Genomic DNA, 17,949 nt, shown 5'->3' with positions numbered 1-17,949 from the left:
TAGCTGGAGTAGAAATGGAGCACAAAAAGAACATAATCATAACAGCAGCATAGTCCTTTGTAATTCATGGTGTACTTTCATATATATGATCTCTTATTTAATCCTCATAATAACTCATGAGGAAGCATGACAGTCATTGTCACCTCTGGTTTTCAGATTAAGAAAGACTGAGATTCAGAGAGGTTAAATAATTTGCTCAAGATAACCTAACTGAATGTAGGCTTGAACTTGAGCTGCCACTCTTCTACTCCAGAGCTTTCCTGGGATGTTGTTGGATGCTACTTCAACAAGTTATTATCACTCGGTTGAACACTTCAGGTTCAAGGAAGATAATGGTTTTTGCCCATCTTATGAGAATTGCTTTTAGTCATAGTGATTTTTATTTGGCTTGACGTGCCTCATACAATGGGGTATCGAACAGAAGTTACATTATAAAACTATACCAGTTCTTGTAAGTATTGCCACCCAGCAAAAAAATATATAATAAAATTAAAGTATCATGCAGGCTGTTTAAGGTACTATTTTGGAAGGACTACTAACTAGTGACCCTTGTTAGTCTTTTAAAATTTAATTATTTGAAGATTTTTAAAATTAAAAGTATTAGCACATGTGCTTAACTGGTTGTATTTTAGATTTAAGTGGCACTTTGTATTTCAAGAAGATAGTATTATTGAAAACTAATGCATGTACAGCTGGGATAGCAAAAAATGATGTATGACATTTGATCCCTTCCTGGTGACTTTTATGTGCAGGTTTTCATTGTTGAGTTTTATTGTCAAAGTCATACCTTTTGCAGATTTTTATTCCTTAACATTGATGATATATTATTTTATTCACTTTTACAGGCCCTAGATGGTCAGAATATTTATAATGCTTGCTGTACTCTAAGGATTGATTTTTCCAAACTTGTGAATTTGAATGTAAAATACAACAATGATAAAAGTAGGGATTATACTCGACCTGACCTTCCATCTGGGGATGGACAACCTGCATTGGACCCAGCTATTGCTGCAGCATTTGCAAAGGAGACATCCCTCTTAGGTATGACTTTTCTTTTCTATACCACTTTTTTCCCCGTGTTGCCAAATGAGAAAGTTCCTGTTAAACACCAGTAAGTATGATTCCCCCATTTTGGAATTTAAGAAATTGTGTTATGTTTTATTTTTCTCAGGTAAGAAGGCTTATGAATACTGTTGTTATATTAAAATTGTATCAGTTACGTCTTTCGCTACCCTCATCTACTTTCTCTCCCAAATAAAAGAAGAAAAGCTCTAATGAAATAGGGTTGAGTTCTTAATAAAATATTTACACTTTAAACTTCATGTCACACGATCTACGTCGAAGTCTAAGCCTAGGTCCCTTGTGCATATTCTTTAGAGCTAATCTGATTGGTTTAATTTAGCACTGCATAGAAAGAGTGAAATGTTAACAGACAAAACATGTAATGGGAGTAAGGAGTATTACAGCTTCTCTTTTAAAAAACAATTTCAACTGGAGAGATTTCTGTCTAAAATTTATTTTGGAATTTATTTGATTTTGTCTTAATCATTTATATTTCACCTTGTACTACAATGAATTTGATCCACTTAACAAAAAGAAATGCAAAAGTGTGCAACTAATAGTTGATGGAGTCAAGATTAAGAAAAAATGGAGGAAATGTTATTTTGTAAATAAAATGAGTGAAATGATTTATAACATAAGATGAAATTTTGCAGTTCCTTTTCTGGATATGTATAGGAAGTGCTTGATTTCTGACATTTGAAAGGTTATCTTTAAATTAGTTTCTGTCCATATGGAACCCCAGATTGATGAGTTCCAAACTAGTTCGTACAGTTTAGTTATGCCCATCAATAAAAAAAGAAAAAGCATTATAATCAAGTAACTCTGAAATAGATATTTCTGTACTATGGATATATAACATTTGTGGCTCTCCATTTGTAAATATGTAGTAATTAAGTGATACATCTGTGAACAGAGAGACTAATGCACAAGAGAAGCAATTGATATTTGAAATTCTGGTGACTTCAGACAAAACTGACCTTTTATTCTAATTTTATTTTTCATCTACACAAGCTATAGCTGTTCATCATAACTATAATAGATGCTTTAGGTTGATAACCTTCTTTCCTGACAGAATCGCTATCATTTTATAGTCCTAGTTTAAACCTTTATTCTTAATTCACCTTATAAATTAATGTTGACTATTTCATAGTGTACTATTTTTAAAGGTTAAGTCAAGTGAGACAGTATGAGTTATACATGGCTTTTGTTTACAATTATTACTATAGATTCTTAAATTCTTTACTGATAGAAATTGTATTTTATTGAAGAGCAAAAGAATCAACATTTATTAAATAGCTTTTAAGTCTTAGGCATTCTGCTAGGGACTTGGCAGATACATTATTTTAATCCTTAAGTTACCAAACGAAATAGAAGATAACATCAAGATTTTATATGTAATTTCTGAGAAGTTTAAAAATTCAAGTCATTAAAAAAGCAGTTGAAGGGTGAAATACCAAGAAATTTCAGCTAGCATCAAACAGAACCTTACGGAACTTTTGCGCCTTTGCCCATTGAGGTCTAGTTAGATGTGTTTGTATTTGATTTCTGGGTGGAGGGTCACAATTAGAAGTCACCTGTTTTTTTCTCGTAGGGAATTCATCATCATCTTCCTTGCAATCTCATTCCCTTGGTGAATTTTTTTTTAAAGTAATAATAAATTAAAAGTCTCATAATAAATTGTGAAACCTTGGCATAACTAGTTTCTATCTTACTCTGTGCCTTTATTTTTTTTCAGTTCTACATTTTTGCATAAAAAGCATATGAGTCAAGTTGCTCAGTTCTTAATAAATTGTCTGGTTTTTTTCCAGCTCTATGTTGAATATTTTAATATAATATATTTTTGTTTCTTCACTTTGCCTGATAGGAAAAAGGAAAACATTTTGTGACAGGTGAAAATACGTGAAATCACTTTCCTTTACTAAATAAATTTTACTTGTTTTAATAAGTTTTTACGCCTTGGTATAACTAGACTCTATTTTAAGTAAAGTTTTTGAAAGTAGGTGAATTTATAAGTTTTACAAATCAAATAATGGACTCTTTAGTAGTTTGGATAATTTACAAGAGATAACCACTGTTAGAGTTTGGTGTATATATATATATTTTTTTCCTATGTAAATGCAAATGTTTGTACAAAATTAAAATCACCGTATTTGCAGTTTTGTGTTACATTGTCATTTTAATAAGATTTTGGGGGGGGGGGAAGTTAATTTTAATAGCTGAATAGCATGATAGTGGATATGTCATACTTTAGAAAGTAACTTTGTTGGACATCTAGTCTATTTCCATACTTTTTATTCATATTAATGGCATATGAAAAACATACTGTACATAACATTTTTCTATCTCAAACTATTTCCTTAGGCTAGATCCTAGAATTAGAATTATTGGATTAAAGAAAATGTTTAAGGCTTCTGATTCTTACTGCAAATTTCTTTCTAGAGGGTGATATTATTTCAAACATGAATGGTACATAAGTCTGGCTATTCTTTTCCCCTCTACCCTCGTTGAATATTCTTTTTTAATTCGCTAGGATCTTCATTTGATAAGAATATGTCAGATTATTATTTTAATTTTTATTTTATGATCTGATAATTTTTAAGTGCTTATTAGATATTTATAAGTCTCTGAATTGGTTGTCTGGATTCTTTCTGTTGGGATGTGCAGTATATGTAAAATGCATATTAAGTATCATGTTTATATTTGATATGAGCTGATCCTTCTTCATTCACACATTTTAGACTAGCCAGTTTATGGAAAAGTATTTTTAAGTAACTCATCTCAATTTAAAAGTATCCATTTACAGGACATTACGGTAACTTTTTTTTCACACGTTTGGTGGATATTGTGATCTTTATCAGGAACCACTTTCTGTTTTGCTTTATTCTTCAAGCATCCTTTATAGCTGCCATCCAATATTGCTATAGTGAGGTCATGCCTTCTGGAATCATAACTAAATAAATCTTGGTGTGTGTATTTGCTTCCAGTGATGTTTAATCAGTCAGACGACTTCAAAGTACAACCAAAGTAGTCTTGATCAAATCCATTTCCTGCTGTTTTCTCCTTCCACCCCACCCACCCTCAGTTTCATTGACTTAGTGTTGAAACCCAGTTGTTCCTTTATAAAGCCTCGCAGTCTGGATTGGTCTGTTTTCTTGTAGTGTCATCTTATTTTGTTTCTCCATCCACTGCATCTTCTATGTAAGCTAGAATTTAGCTGCAAAAGCATGATTAGATTCAGATCCATTTTTTGTATTTGCTTAAGCAGAACACTTTATAGGTGTTCCTTGTGCTTTGTATTGTATCTCAGTAGGAAGCGTAAAACATCTGGTTTTCCCACTTTCAGTGATTTCAGTGGTGCATTATGATTGATTGTGGTTTCAGGTGGTAACGTTCTGATCCTTCCATTATATTTCTATACTAATGTTTTTATTATCCACTAACGATTGCTGTCATAATTTATTTCATTTGGGAGATGCAGATGTTGCTTTTTGTACCCCCCTAATGTACACATTCCTTCTACATTAGTTGAAAATATTTATAAAGTAGAATTTATCAACTAGGGCTGTTTACCTAGTAACACAGTTTTTGCAGGACAGTTCATTCTTGCATTTATTTGCTAATTTTCAGTGGAAGATGTTGCTATCCAACTTCTGTTTTTTAGTTAATGATTTAAACTACCCATATGTCCCCATGTATAAGACGCACCCTTTTTCGAAAAATTTGGGGTCTAAAAACGGGGTGCATCTTATACAGTGGTTGTACATTTTTTTTACTTGCATTTCCTGCTTTTTTCGCGCTTGTTTTTGTGCTCATACAACCACTGTATGACGCACCCAGTTTTTAGACACCAAATTTTTCAAAAAGGGGTGCATTTTATACATGGGAAAATATGGTAGGTTATGAATGGGTGCAGCCTAGATTCTTCTTCCCAACTTCTGCTTTAAACTTTAGAGACTGTTGGTTGCTTCTGGTTTCTGTTAGTCCAAGTGGTTTGAGATAGTGACCTTAGCCTAGCGGTGATGAGCTTTATTTATGTAATTATTGTGTGGGTTTTTTTGTTTGTTTTTTTTCCTGGTCTTGCCCAGTGGCCCCAATAAAGGAAATGGGTAAGTGGGTAAAAAACTAAACAGAGCTAATTAAAATTTAGATATGTTTTTTCTCAAAAAGAATTTATCCCCATAAAATAAAGAACCAGGAAGCATTAGAATTTTCTCAGTACAAATAGACTATAAATCACTTCTCTTTATAGCTAGTTATGAGAAAAAAAATAACCTCCAGATAAGAACGTGAATTATTTACTCAAAAGGATTAACATCTCTCAGGTGTTCTTTTTCTGGTACACATGTGTATGCTGTCTCTACCTGTTTATATTTTTTGCGTATGATTCTGTAAGATGTGCAGTAAAAACAAACATCTTTTGTGAAATACAGCTATTATAGTAGAGTGATGAGGGGGAAAACTTTTCCTAAGGCAGACTGAATTGGAAATTAATATTGTAGCAGTGAGCTAATAGAGCAGTACTCGTATATTTTCTTAATATATATTTAAATGATGCCTATATTTTTCCTTTTGTGTGTGTGTATTTTTTTTTTTTTTTTAGAAAATAAGATATATTCTTCCATTGTTGTCTTTTTAGATATTTTTAATTTAGGCTATTCAAGCTTTCAGTATTCTGCAAACATGAATGCTGTTTGGAAATTCTTGTTTTTTTCTTACTGAACCATTCAGTAGCTCCGGAGGTTAAAGAGAACAAAATTATTACTTGATATTTTCATGAGTTTGTAAGACTACTTTCAGTTAATTACTGTTAATAGGCCATTAAATAGACTTTTCTAAAAAGAAATGCTAATTAAAAAAGAATCTTAAACACGTATACCAGTTTCTAAAGAGTGGAGTCTTTTTGGATAATTGGTATTAAGGGGGATTAGCTGTTTTTTATACCACAATTTGCTCTCCCTATAAAAATTTGGCTCCACTCTCTAAATGCTTAGATACATCTTTTGGGGGTACTTCCTACCATAGGAGCTACTATTTAGAAAATGATTAGTTTAAAATAAGTTACTTATATTCTACCGCTGTTGCTTAGAGTTTTCATTTTATATATTTTGTGGCAAATAGATTTGAAATACTATGGTTTAGAATGGAATTGTCTCAATCCCAGAAACCTGTTTGTCTGATGCATATGGATACTAATAATAGCTAACCGTTTATTGAGTATGTATTATGTGCCAGGCATTGTTCTTAACCCTTTACTTTGAGTTCTCACATCATCCCTTAACGAAGTTACCCTTATTGCACCCATTTTACAGATTTAGAAAGTGGGACACACAGAGATTAGCGGTTTGCTTAGATTTCCATAATTAGTGAGTGGCTGTGACTCAGAGACAGTACTGGCTCCAAAGTCCATGCTCCGAACTAATAAACCATAGAATAAAATGTACTATAGATTTGCTGGGCCTTTTAGCCTGCCTTCTTTTTTTCTATGGAGTTAATATAGAATAATGTTATACATGTAGTAAATATTTTAAAAAGTCCTGTACTTTTTTCCCCACATACTAAGATGTTTTCTGTTGCCATGACAATTTTTTTGTTGCCAAGTCCATTTAGTGTTTAATCTGTTTATTTTATGATTGTAGAACCAAAAGCAAGTATTGTTCATATATCCATTCAAAATTGCATCCAAATAGGAATATATACACACACGTGTGTGTGTATGTGTGTGTGTGTGTGTGTGTGTGAGAGAGAGAGAGAGAGAGAGAGAGAGAGAGAGAGATGCAAGCAAAAATATAGTAAGCTGAATTTATATTTTTAGGTGTTCACAAAATATACATTAAAACTTATGTACCAAAATCTTAATTTTGCAAAACTCTATAATATTCTATTAATAAGACTAATTGTAGCAAAAAATATATATATATGGCCATTAGAGTCAAACCAAATAACTCATCTACTGCAGACTTCTGCAAGTGAAAAAAAGCTATCCTCCAAGAAAGATCAAAATACTTATAAATACACAAGCATCCTAGAAATATTTCTCAGAAATATTAAATTACATAGATTTTCAAAGTGTATCACCAAATGCTGTAACACCAAAATACAAAAAATACATAATTAAAACAATATTTTATCATGTTCAACATAAAACAATCAGAAATTTTTGGTGAGAAGTCACAACATACCTATACTAATTCACTGTCCTGTAACTTTGGTTTTCTCATTTTGTTTGTTTTAACGGCTAAGCAGTAAGAAGTTATAGTTGGGAGATGCCTATTTCTTCATATGTGCATTCTTTAAAAGTGATATTGAGTACTTTGGATTATTAAACTATCTTCTATTTTGCTATGGCTGAATATTAAAAGTACTGATATTTAAGTCTTTAAAATCTCTTTTTTAGAAAGAAGTTGCAAGAGCTGAGGTAGTTTCTTTCAATGGATAAAATTTTAAGTTCTGAATCATGACCTAACTTGAAGCAATAACCTTTAGAGAGTTTACTTAACTCTTTACTCCATTGTAAGTAATATTTGAGTATTTAAATCTGGCATTATTTGTATTCTGAGCAAAAGAAGTATGTTTGGCAATGGTTGCATACTGTGGAGGTGTGAGGGTCACAGATGTTATATAAACATTACTTATTCACCAGCATTCTCAAATGGAATAAGCTTATCACTTAGACTAAAATGTTATCTTAGGTCACCTTTTAACTATTCAGGACAAAATTTTTATATAAAGTTCTTAATGGATGATCACATTGTCTTTGCTTAAACTGATCTTTTACGTTCATCCATTTTATTACTTTCAGCTGTAGTCTTAAGAAATTTCCTATTTTTATTAATCCTATATTTACCTTTTCCATGACAAATATTTGAAGACCTCTCCTATTCATCCAAATATTCATATTTTTAAAGCTAACCAGCTTGAATTCTGTGGTAATAACGACTCCAGCCTTTGAGCACAGAACATAGGTTTAATTAAAATCAGACTGTAGATTTTATTTTGGAAAAACTTGTGTTTTTTTAAGACGTGACAGTTTTATATGTATGTTATGGCTAAAACAAAATCCTTCTAAAGTATATTACTCCTGCTTCTGCAATTAGAAGAAAAACTATATGTTTGTGACCATAGTATAACATGTGCCTCTATCTTAAGGAGGTAAAAATTATGCAGAAGATTTTCACTAGCTCCTTTAAAGATACACCAAGAAAGCAATAGATACATACAAGAAATTTAATTTAGATTATTTTCTTGATTTTTTTCCCCCTGAGTTTTTCCTAACTTCTCATTTCTGTTTCCTTTTACTTTCTCTGTATATTTTTCCTGTTGATTTTTATTTTAATTTAAAAGCTTCCCCTCTGAATTTACCTTTCCTATTTTGCTCCACTTTCTAGATTTTTTGATAACCTTCTTAAGTAATGGACATGTGCATTTCATGTCCCTAACAGGATTCTTCCTCACCTCAGTGGTATCCTGGTTTATTCATTTATTGCATTATTCATTAGTTATTTTAGCCCTGTGCTAGGCACTACAGGGACTCAAGAATAATAAGGTAATTGTCTAAGATAATTATGAACCTAAAGTAGAGACATGAAATGAGAATGAAAAGAAACATGAGAAAATTGAACAAAGTAATGATGTGACATCTTATTGATAAGATTGCTTATGAAGAATTAAACTTGTGGAGGAGTCAACTAGACAGTGGGAAATCCAGCCAAGGACTTGGGGCAAGCGTTCTGTGGGGTTGTGAATTTGGAGGCCAGAGGTGTGATATTTAAAACTTTGGTTTAAGATTCACAAGGTATAAGAGAGGAAAAGGGTTAAAGACTTGAAATTGAAACTTTAAACAGTGCATGTTTATACTGTGGGTAAAACAGGCAAGAAATTGAGGGATGAAATAAATAGGATTAAAATTATAAGTGCCTCTTCAGTTAAGTTGTTACCATAATACAAGAATATGTATAAATCAAATTATAATGGATTAAGGATGTAAATATGATAAGAAAGTACTCTTTCAAGAACTGCTATATATAGAAAGGAAGGAGAAGTTGGATAGTAGCTTAGGAGTAAAGCTAGGGGAATTGTGTATAGTGAGGAAGTATGCATAGTCGCCAAGTATGGACTTCAAATCCAAACATCCTGAGTTCAAAATCTGGCTCGGTTTCACTGTCTTAGTTTCCACATGTGTTATGGATATAAAGTCACAGCAGTCCCTTTGGTCTGAGGCTATTGTGAGGATTAAATGTTAACATCCAATGAACTTTGCATAGTGCCTGGCATATAATGAATGCTCATTTCATATTAGCTAGTAATTGTTTTTAAGGCTAGCTTCAGTTCTAGAATTGGATCAAAAGTACAGTGGAAATGCTGGGGTCTAGAAAATATAGAGATACTTTTTAGGATCATTGTGAGAACTGGAAGGGATTTTTATCAAGCTCACATAGACATGTAGGGGCAGAGCTGGAGCCACAAAGTCACTGGCTTTATAGTCCATATTCTTTTCACCATTCTTTAGCTTTATGAAGAAAAAGAAAAGGGGAGACAGATGAAAGAAGAGAGGACTTTTGAAATTGGTTGGAAAAACTGAGGGAATTCCGGTATCAGTCTTACAAGATGTTTGCTGAATGTAATGAGGTTGAGAATAGGATAGAGGACTAAAAATCAGTGGATGTTTTTGGAAATTTGGAGAATAGACTAGTAAATCTAGTGTTGGGGATAAAAAAAATATATATTTGTAGAATCAGTTTGGGGGGGCGGGTGTGTGTGTATGTGTATGTGTATTTTCACTCTTAATACTTAACAAACCCAGATGAAAGCATAGCCAGACTACAAGGTTGATTTATCCAAGCCTGGCATTGTAGAGCATTATCGGATTAAGAAGTAAGCTAAAACACTAGCTACATAGTAAAAGTCAAACCAAGAGAGAACAGAAAGGGAACTCATCACCATGAAGGCCAAAAGTGGTTCAGTGATTATGTGAGAGAAGGAGAATTAGGAAATTGGAAGAATGAAGTCAGAATGGGGGATTTAAATGTTAAAAATGAATGACAGAGAGATGAGATGGGGGAAGGAGAAAAGAAAAACTAAAGGTGTAGCAAGAGAACTTGAATGTGGGAAACAGTTCAAGGTGACTCGAGTAGATAAGTAGGAGGAGGTACCAGATATTTTAATAAATGGGTGATGGTAAGGGTTAAATGTATAGAGAAAATACTAAGGATTAGGAGATTTGTGAGATTTGAATTTTGGTAACTAATTATAATTAGTTCGTCAGTTAAGTTTTTATGGCTAAGTAGGCCCTGAGAATTATTGTTTCTTGCCTGTTATAATTGAAAATGAAACCAGAAATTAAAATATTTTTTATTGTGAAAAAGCTGGTCATATGGCTTTGATGGATATTTAAAAAATAGCCTTTATTTCTAAAAAGGAATTTGAGGGTTGACAATGAACTTTTCTTTATGGGTAGGTGTGTACCTACCCATATGTGTGTACGCGTGCGTGCGCGCACACATAGGCCATTAACTGGATCCCATTAAACTGAGGAACTTAACAGAATTTTATATTACTTTTTCTACTAAAATATCTTAAAGGCAGGGAAATAGGAATGATTTGACAATGTAATGCCTACACCCAGAGTTTCTGCCACTGTTAAATAATTGTGTTGTTGTCAACTTTAGTTGGATGATATTCAGCCAAAGCTATGTGAAAATACAGAAAACAATGTTTAACAAAAGAGGGAGGGAGTCACTTTCTAAGAGTATGCAAGAACAAAGGTGAGTACATGCCTGGGAGTTAGGAATGTATCTCTGTACTTGACATTGGCATCGAATGAAGATATCCACTGAATGTTAATGGGAACAACCTATAAAGTATAATGAGAGCCATGGTGTTTAACATGGAGAAGTTAGTAATGCCATAGAATAGATGGTTAAAAGGATCCACACTGGTAGATCCAAAAAGGCATTAAAGACTACTGTTCATTAATACATACTAGACGTAAGCTTCTCTTTTAAAGTTAGATCCTTATTTCTGGGATTTACTTTAAAAATAAAACGGGTGAATGGGTGAAACAAGATTGGCCATGAGCTAATAATTGTTTAACCAGTGTAATAGGTACATGGAGTTCATCGTTCTAGTCTCTCTATTTTTGTAGTCTTGGAAATTTTCCAAAACAAACAGGAAATTCTAGAAAAGAAAAGTGGAGAAGAAAAAAGGGGGATTCCAGAACATGGTGTGGGCAAAAAGGTATAAAATAAAACTCATCCAGAGCAAGACTGTAAGTGAGAAACATACTGTTCCACTGGAGCGCTCAGAGAGAAAATATTTTTAAAAATCGATTGAAGAGCAAAATATTAAGTCAAAAAATAAAGAGTAAAGAGGTTAAGGAATTGTGAATTTTAAAGAACCTTCAGACTGACAATGAAAGGTCGTAGTAGTTTCTAAAGTAAAAAGATAAAAACTTGGCTAAAAGAAAAAGGTATCTGAAACCAAAGGTAACTTCACATCTCTATGACATACACAAGAAGGCTGGAAAGAGAAAAGAAGAAATAAAACGTCAGCTTATGGGATGACAGTGCTAAGGGCCAGTTCTATCCAGGTATGTCATTTGTTTCCTTTATCATGAGAATGAGAAAAAGAACACATATTTCTTTGTTTGTTTGTTTATTTAAAGATTTTGGGGAATTGAAGAAGGGGAACAGTGTTGGGGAATTGGGGAAGGGAAACAGCCAAGTTGTTGTCCTTCATTCTTAGTTGTGGAGGGTGCAGCTAGCTCAGCTCCAAGTCCAGTTGCCATCTGGCCGCCCGTCGGCAGTTCGCGGCCGCTCAGCTCAAGGTGCCATGTTCAACCTTAGTTGCGGGTGGGCATAGCCCACCATCCCATGTGGGAGTTGAACCGGCAATCTTGTTGTTAGGAGCACGTGCTCTCACCAGCTGAGCCATCCTGCTGCCTGTTGGCAGCGCAGCTCGGGCCCAGCTCACTGGCCCACATGGGAATCAAACTGGCAACCCTATTGCTCTGAGCTCGCACTCTTAACCAACTGAGCCACTCGGCCGGCTCACATATGTATTTCTTTAGTGAACTAATATTTATTGAGAAATAAGCTGGTATGTAAGAATTTAAGAGATGAAAGGATTCTGAGTTCATTGGTGATTGAAAAGTGGATAAAAGATACTGAGACAAAGGGAATTCTCTCCAGAATAAACGAGGGATCTTAAAGACAATAGAACAACAAGACTGAAACGTAGAACAATAGAAATAAGGAAATATTAAAAGTAGTAGGAAAATACTGAACAGGCCTGTGATACAGTGACATTTTCTCATTCTTTCTGTTGGGGAGGTGTTGTATTTGAGAAACTTATGTTCATTATAACTCCTTGAATGGAATTAAGGCCAACAAATTTTGGTAAGATTTCCTGTAGGCCCTTTGAATGAAATAATGTTCAGGGTGATTTGTGTATAGGAACTGATGGACTGGACTAGTTTCATAAGCTGTAATTGCTTGTTTGATTTCAAGGGTGAGTTTATGAAGAAGATAGCACTTGTATAAAAAAGTGAGTTACTATTATTTTTAAGATAATTTTTTTTAATGTATTAGGCTTCTCACTATAAACCAAGGAAGTGAATTTTTCAATTTTCTTACTTGGAAATATATTCTTTATGCTTTTCTTTACTTTTTCATAGGAAATGGAATATTTTATATTTAAATTTTTAACGTAATACAGGTATGTACCTTAGTTCTAATATTTAATGATTTCTCTGAAACCACTTATTTTTCTGTAACTACTACATACAAACATTTTCCTAAATGTTACAAAAATTAATTTTCAGGAACCATTTGGAATGGTCAGCCCTAAGCCATGCAGCCATCGTGCTTAAATTGGTTTTTGTAAACGACTTGTGTGTATTTCGTAAAATATGCTTTATTTTAAAATTAGGGCTTCCTGTTGCAGCTGTTCCAGGAGCTCTGAGTCCTTTGGCTATTCCAAATGCAGCAGCGGCTGCTGCTGCGGCTGCTGCTGGCCGAGTGGGTATGCCTGGAGTCTCAGCTGGTGGCAATACAGTCCTGTTGGTTAGCAATTTAAATGAGGAGGTTAGTAAAGTAATTTTCTAATGTTTATTCTTAAATCCATTTCATTTGTGAAAGTTTTTCATGTTTATTTCATTTTGCACTTGCCTTTTTATGTACATTCATTAGTCAAAGAATTTTTTGTATGTTTCTACTTCTGAATAAAATCTGTGTACTTGTTTAAGTAATACTTTATTTCCTTAGACAGTCATATCTATCTTATCTATAGATATATTTTTAACCTAACTACCTATTTTTCCTAAGAAAAATATGGTGAAGTACCGTAGTTTGGCTTTTTATCTTTTTGTTGTTCTTAAAGGCAAATGTAATCTAATTTGCAGATTTAACTGTAAAACAATTTTGCTCTTTGCCTTTTCTAATTATTTGCTTGTTCATTTCATGCTTATGTGTCATTGCATTATTTTAAATATTATTTTATGTGAACTACTCTAATACATTTTTCTTTGAAGGTTCTTCCAAAGATCTTGACGAGGCACTCTTCCAGTCTTTCTTAGTAATTTTTTCTTTGCAGTTATTAGTCATTGTCTTCTAAAATATTTTTCAACCTTATACCCCCCTTCTTGTTAAATAAAATTTATCGTTGAGTTATTTTCTTTAGTTGTACATTTTATGTCTGGTATATTTTATTTTGATTGCTATGAAAGCTGGTATGAAATGTGGGAAGCTCAATGTATCAGTTTACGGTGTCTAATTTGAATATTTGTTTCATTTTTAATTGGCCTCTGTTAATACGAACATTAAGCTTATTTTATCATTTAATACTATTGTCATTCATAGTTCTGCATGCTAAAATGTTTGAATCAGAGTGCCTTTGTTTTTCTTTTAAGAATTTTGCCTGCATTTCATAACCAGCCATGCTTATGCAGTTAAAGTTCAAAGTTTAAAATTCCTATGCATGCTTTCCTTCCCCATGTTGAGATGAAATGCTGTAATTTACTCTTTGATATAGATGTACTTTACCCATATTTGTCTTGGATGACTACATTTTACTCAGTTTTTCTTGTACAGTACATAAACCATTTTCTGACCAAATTCCTGCATTTCCTATGTACTGACCTATATTTTATTTTTTTTTGTTCCCCAATTCCTTATTTTTTTCTTCTGCATTGCTGTTTCCCTTCCCCATTTCATCCTTTTCCCTGTGTGTTCACCTTCCCCTTCCTTGTCTTTTCCAAATGCCCGTTCCCTTCCCTGTCTTATCCTTTATTTTCCTTGTCCTTGTCTTCATTCCCTGTCTCCATTCCCTATGTTCATGCTTCTGTGCTTGAACAAATGTTCCTCGGACCAACTTGCCCCAATTAACCGCCTTGAACCATGATCCATGACCACCTCACCATTCTGCGGGAACCACCCTTCGTTATGGATGATCTGTTCATCTCCGCTCTTCCTCGACTCTTCTCTCTTCTTGTCTTACGCTGCTTGCTCTTCTCTCCTTCTAAAGATGGTTACGCCCCAAAGTCTGTTTACCCTCTTCGGTATGTTATTGTTAGCACTATACTTTTATTATTGATTTGATTTTTGTTTCACCTTAATTCTTATTTAGCTAGCACTTTGGCTTAAAGTTGAATAGTAAATCTTTTGCTATTTTTCTTTGCTATTTAAAACTCTCCATAGACACAAAATTTGTTTTAATGCATGCTGATTTATTTTGCATGGTCTTTAATTTAATATCATTCACATAGCTTTGAGGGTTTATCAAAAATTATTCTTTTCAAAATTCACTGTTCAAAATCTTGATCTTTCTTTATTCATTTGTGAGAATGTTGAGTTTGAATGAGTGATCATGTTGGTGTCTGGGTGTTTCATTAATATGTCAGAAATATAATCTTTAGCTGACTTGCACATAAAATTAATTCCATTTTTGGATTACTCTCTGTGGCTCCAAAAAAGGTGTTTATGGAGATGTGCAGCGTGTGAAGATTTTATACAATAAGAAAGACAGTGCTCTAATCCAGATGGCTGATGGAAACCAATCACAACTTGGTAAGATTAAACCGTGTGTTACCTATACATCTTCAAATCTGATTTCAAATATGTAATGTAAATCGTAAAACCAAACCCCTTTATGTTAGTAAGAAACCATTTATTCGAGCCAGGGCTTGAAATGTCATGTTAGTTTTCATATTTTAATGTAAATAGTTGTATATGATGAACATATTTGTATTTTTCTGCTGTCCTTTTGTAGTTTCTCATGCTCTGTCTAATGGAAAGGGGTTTGGGCTCCTAAATTGCAGTAATGATTTTACATGAGAATTATGGCATTGATATTATAAAAAGATCTTTGGTTTCATTCCTGTTACTTCCTGTAATAGAAGTTAACTGTTCATATAATCCATGGAATTCTGATTAATGCCATGTTGTTTTAATTCTAATGTGATTTATAAGTATTTGGGCTAAATTTAGTAACAGAGAGTTCACATGGAAAATGTGTTTTAAAGATACCAGGTTCACATGTGCCAAATACACCATTAATCCCTTTCTAAAATCCCTTTTGGAATCTTAAAATGTACTTTAGTCAAATTACACTTACATTGTTACTTAAATAATTGGTGATTTTAATTGATGCCTCTTTTGACTTCATACACAAAGTCAGATTACATAAATCTAGAATAGAGCCGCATACTCGTAGAGTGATTGACTGTAAATATCAGTATGTTCTTAGCTTATAAATTTGTTAATTGAGATTCAGGAATGATGGTGCTTCAGACTGACGGTATTCACATTGTTAATTTTGAAGTTTGCCATTTTTGATGTAAGGACTAGTGTATTTTTGCTATCATAGCCAGTGAGACTCACAAACTAACAACATGATATATTGGACGTTTTACCTTTAGAGTCATAAGTTTGAAATCAGTGTTTCTTACCAGTTCTTGTGGTAGTTTAGACAGTGTATAAAACTTCATACATCTGGCTTTCCATTTTTTAAAATGAAGATATCTGTCTTTAAGGACAGACATAAAAGAGCTGATCATGTCATAGATGCTTAGTAAATCGTTTTTGCTTCTGCTTGTGTACATACACTTCTGTAGTCTGGTGCGGGTAGTCATTGCCATTGTTTCTGTATACATTGTGTAAGTAGCATTTTACAGTGCTTCATACTTAACAAAACATTCTCAAATATTTCATATTTTCCCTCGTCATCACGTGAGCTGTGGGTGGCATTACCCTCATAAATAAGATACACGCTATCATTATGATTGAGAAGTACCAGAGGTAGAACTAAGCCAAATTCTTCTGAATAGTTTTTGGTTTTGTTTTATGTAAGGACTGTTTTAAATAAGTGATATTTTAACTTTAATATTAATCTGCTTGGGCTGCCATAACAAAATACCACAGACAGAGTGGCTTAAACAACAGAAATTTATATTCTCACAGTTCTGGAGTCTGGTAGATCAAGGTGTCCGCAGATTCAGTTTCTGGTGAGGGCTTTCCTCTGGCTCGCTGGCGGATGCTGCTCCCTGTGTCCTCACTGGCCTTTCCTCTGTACTGTCTGGTATCTCGCCCTCTTTTTTTAAGGACACCCTCTTACTGGATTAGAGCCTCACCCATATGGCCTCATTTAGGTTTACCTCCTCAAAGGCTGGTCTCCAAATAGTCACAAGTCTTTTGGTCGGTGGGGAGGTGGGGAGAGCTTCAACATAGAATACAACTCAGTGTGTAGCAATACTTATATTTGTAAAAAGCCCTAATTTTTATAAGATCTTTTCACGAAAGCTTTGACTTGCTAATAGTATGATTTATAGTTTTTGGACTATATGTAGTGGCAAATAATTTATTATTTTCTCATTGCTGCTAAGGTAGATTTTGTTATCAAAGAAGTTATTTTAATGAGAATTTAAAATCACTTAACGCTAAATGATAAAGTACTAGACAAATTAGATATGTTACCGTGAAAGTGGTTTTTTGACAGAAAGTTATAATTTTAAGAATAATGGTATAAACCCAAGGGAGATAATAAAAACAGCACTAGAAATCCATACTTACAGATGGTTGAGAGAAAAAAAACAGAGCTAGTTGGATCCTTTGAAAAGACTTAATAAAATAGACAAGTGGATGTCAAGATTAATTTTTTAAAAATGAAAGGTGTAACACAAATATTGAATTACAAAGTATACTAAGTATAGATATAGCTCCATTTCCACATTATGTGAACTCGTCCTATATCTGTAAATTTTTTCTTATCTTTTAACTTTTCATTATTCATTAATGTCTTCTTCAGAGGTGGATTAAGAGAAAGTTAAAAAATTGTATTCAACCAAAAATGTTGTTTCTACTGTGCAATGTTGACTTTTCTCTGCTTTATCATTGATTGCTTTGTCCATTTATACCATTATTTTTTTTGTAACATTTCAAGATGTGAGTCCTATTAATTACTTAAATTTGATTCATTTTAAATTATTAATTCAAAAATCTGCTTTGTTTAATCATTATTTGTACCTCAGTTTTTGACAACTTTTTTTTCTTTAAATACCCTGGTATTCTAAATACCCACCCCCACCCCCATCCATTTCAGATCACTTCATACCCTTCTGTCAGCAGTTAGCTGACTAGAATCTCATTACCTGGCCACTTCCTCAGATAGCTGTTTGGTTATTTTGCTCAATTTTAATCCCACTTCTTTATCCATCTTCTGTTTATTACTATGCCTAGGACCTTTTATTTTCTTATTCCTGCCTGTCAGTATTTCAAAGCTCTGCTGTTCGTTCACTCTTTTCATAACTTTACTAAGCTGCACTAAGACTGCTTTCTTATGACAGTCTTAGTCTACTTCTTAATAACACTTTACTCCCAAAATTCAGTTCTTAAAACA

General features: G+C 33.3%; 1 protein-coding gene across 4 annotated transcripts in view; it reads left to right on the top strand.

Moving 5' to 3' along the window:
• Positions 1 to 17,949, top strand: part of PTBP2 (polypyrimidine tract binding protein 2) — an 81,470-nt gene that overhangs the window by 59,601 nt on the left and 3,920 nt on the right. For 2 of the 4 annotated variants that reach the window (XM_019648863.1, XM_019648862.1), the window contains exons 8-11: positions 846 to 1,041; positions 13,003 to 13,142; positions 14,581 to 14,614; positions 15,030 to 15,122. In XM_019648863.1, coding sequence (XP_019504408.1) covers positions 846 to 1,041; positions 13,003 to 13,142; positions 14,581 to 14,614; positions 15,030 to 15,122 — 463 coding nt within the window. Of the gene's footprint in view, positions 1 to 845; positions 1,042 to 12,987; positions 13,143 to 14,580; positions 14,615 to 15,029; positions 15,123 to 17,949 lie in introns of all 4 variants that reach the window. The other 2 variants (XM_019648861.1, XM_019648860.1) reach the window with 1 other exon arrangement.

Source organism: Hipposideros armiger, unplaced genomic scaffold (assembly GCF_001890085.2).
Source record: "Hipposideros armiger isolate ML-2016 unplaced genomic scaffold, ASM189008v1 scaffold_127, whole genome shotgun sequence".
NCBI classification, from domain to species: Eukaryota; Metazoa; Chordata; class Mammalia; order Chiroptera; family Hipposideridae; genus Hipposideros; species Hipposideros armiger.
Note: the sequence above shows the minus strand (reverse complement) of the source record. Positions and strands in the feature narration are given on the sequence as shown.